The sequence below is a fragment of the Triticum aestivum genome, chromosome 1A (assembly GCF_018294505.1).
Source record: "Triticum aestivum cultivar Chinese Spring chromosome 1A, IWGSC CS RefSeq v2.1, whole genome shotgun sequence".
NCBI classification, from domain to species: domain Eukaryota; kingdom Viridiplantae; phylum Streptophyta; class Magnoliopsida; order Poales; family Poaceae; genus Triticum; species Triticum aestivum.
The window spans coordinates 579,823,970-579,826,895 of record NC_057794.1 but is presented as its reverse complement, the minus strand read 5'-3'; the positions used below and the strand labels follow the sequence as shown (position 1 = coordinate 579,826,895).

The 2,926-nt window shown below is 39.6% G+C and overlaps 1 protein-coding gene across 1 annotated transcript; it reads left to right on the top strand.

Moving 5' to 3' along the window:
* Window positions 1-288: 288 nt before the first annotated feature.
* LOC123182340 (protein RADIALIS-like 3) lies at window positions 289-1,116 on the top strand. The gene is made up of 2 exons (XM_044594869.1): window positions 289-613; window positions 734-1,116. The coding sequence occupies exons 1-2, from the start codon at window positions 339-341 to the stop codon at window positions 753-755; spliced, it is 297 nt and encodes a 98-aa protein (XP_044450804.1). The 5' UTR covers window positions 289-338; the 3' UTR covers window positions 756-1,116.
* Window positions 1,117-2,926: the final 1,810 nt, after the last annotated feature.

Sequence of the window (2,926 nt, the reverse complement as noted above, 5' to 3'; positions counted from 1 at the left end):
TGAATCTTCGAGCAGGAGAAGATCGAGCACGATGCGATGCAACTGGGCCAAAGAGATAAAAAAGTTAGATCCTCCACTTCCCGGGGACAGAAATGTTTGTTCCTCCTCACTCCTCTCGTAGTGGCCGGCTGATGATTCTCCCCCTTGTTCCTCTTGTTTTTTCCACTCCAGCTCCATCAGTTTTGACCTTATGCTCCCATATGCATATTATTCCCATCTCCCTCAGTTTTGACCGCCTATAAGTAGCACCGCTACTCACACCATTCTACCTCATTCCTCAACAATCTCCCCAGCAGCCAACTATAGCTCACACTAGCGCTCTCCCGATCGACCGATCAATGGCGTCGCTGTCCATGAGCGCGGCCGGGAGGGCAGGGTGGACGCCGAAACAGAACAAGCTGTTTGAGCAAGCGCTGGCAGTGCACGACAGGGACACGCCCGACCGCTGGCACAACGTTGCCCACGCCGTTGGTGGCGGCAAGTCGGCTGATGACGTGAGGCGCTACTACGAACTGCTCGTCCGCGACGTCGCCAACATCGAGGCCGGCAAGGTGCCCTTCCCCGCCTACCGTCCCCCCTGCCCCGGCCCCAACGTTGGCTACGAGGCCGACAGGTTTGTACTTCCTTTGACATCTTCTTTGGGCGTGCTAGCTTATCAAATTAATAGCTAGCTTGTTGATGACATTGATTCTTGAGATATGAATTCAGGTTGTTAACTAATTCATGTATGCAGGCTGAAGCACTTGAAGATCTAGCGAGATAGATGGTATATACATGGATATGAAGCATGTGCGTGCTGGCCAGCATGGATGGGGATATCCTATTATATGATATGCATGCAAGTCATGGCGTGCATGCAACTGTATATGCAAGGCTGCTAGCTGGAAGAAAGAGTCGACGATGCATGTTCATATGTATACGTAATTGTTATATTTGACAATAGTAGCTAGTACAGTACAGATTAGATGTTATATGACGGTCTGCCTCCTTCTCCTGCGTGTAATTCGCAGTATTCCTTATGTAAATGTAGATTATAGCGTCTACAGCAAAATACAGTACTCCCTCCATGCGAAAAGTGTAGTGCATTTTTTCTTCTGATGTCAATCTTCGTAAACTTGACTGAATTAAATAAAAATTATCAAACGTCAATAACATCAAATAAATAAAATTACAAAACATATTTTTAAGATGCATCTAAGGATATTTATTTTTTTTATTGTAGATGCAGTAAATTCCTCCGTCAGTTTGATTTTTTTGCAGGTGAAGTTTGATTAAATTTTACAAAGCTTGACATCTATGGAAAAATCTATATGCTCCATATTTTGGACTGAAAGGGGTATTAAATGCTAACTTAGACCACGTGAAGTCTATCGGAAATAGAAATAGACCAAGATAAATTGTCCCTCGCAAACCAATAATGTTATAGGATTTCCCCCCTACTATACGCACTGACAATACATGGTCTGTTTCTCACGTTCTCTTCTAACCATAACTGCTCCTAAAATTTTCTCCTCGGATTCTACAAGGGGCCTCCACGTACGTCTGTAAACACTCCCCTTAAGCAAACTGTACTTTCTTTTAGGGAAAAAAAGAAAATTTAATTTTTTTAGAGGCAAGAAAGTTGTATTTATGTGTAGCATTGTATAATAGTGCGCCGATATTTGCTGAGTTTTTTTTTTGAGACAACGATATTTGCTTTTTTTAGGGAAGACAACGATATTTGCTGAGTGGCTGATCTCACATGTATATCGCTATGGGGGAGCTCCTATTCCACGACAGGCCCAATAAAGCACCAGACTGCTAAATGGGCTGGCCCAAAAGAATCATAATTTTGTATTGAAAGGGGTTTTGCCTAAACTATTTTATGTTCTACTTTTTGTTAAACATATATATTTATCGTGAAAAAATTATGTAAATGTGAAAAAATATCCGTCTTGTTGTGGTGGAAGATCTACAATTCAGAGGGCCTTTGGCAAGAAATTTTAATAAACATATCCAAGAAATAGATGCCTTACTGGAAAATCCAGACAAGGTGATTCTGAATTTTGGAACGGTTTTCTTCAATTCAAAACCCACCTTTTCTCACTATGCAAATTTTCCGTGGGGAGTGGGAAAATTGTTAAATTTTGGGAAGATTGGGGGTTGGGAGACAAATCACTTCAACAAAATTGCCCTAGATTATATAATATATGCTTCAATAGCTGATGTTTTGGGGAAAGGACTTGATCAGATACACTTCAGAAGGACCCTTATTGGGGAATCACTGAAATTGTGGAACCATCACTGATGACAGAGATACTATTAAAGGGGCCTTGACAAAAAAAATCGCAGACAACCGATGCATGTTCATATGAATACCTGATTATTATTTGGCAATATTAGCCATTACAGTACAGAGTACATGATATTATTAAGAGATGTTATTCTCACTAATGTGTCTGCTGATGTTATCCTCGCTAAAAGAAAGAGTCGACCGATGCTTGCTCATATGTATACCTAATTATTATGGCAGTATTAGCCATTATAGTACAAATTAAATGATATAGGACGGTCGGTCTCCTTCTCCCATGTGTAAATTGCAGTACTCCTTGTGTAAATATACATTATACTGTCTGCAATAAAAGTATAGTACTCCCTCCATTCGAGAAAAGCATAGTGCATTTTTTCTGAAGTCAGACTTCGTAAACTTTGACAAAATTAAGTAAGAAATAGCAAGTATTAATGAAATAAATAAAATTACACAAACATATTTTTATGATGCATCTAAGGATATTTATTTTGTATTGTAGATTGATATAGTAAATTTCTCCACAAACTTGATTAAAGTTTACAAAGAACATCTAGGGAAAAAAAATCTCTATGCACTATATTTTGAAACGAAAGGGGTACTAAGTAGAGCTAACTTAGAGCATGTGAAAATTTATCA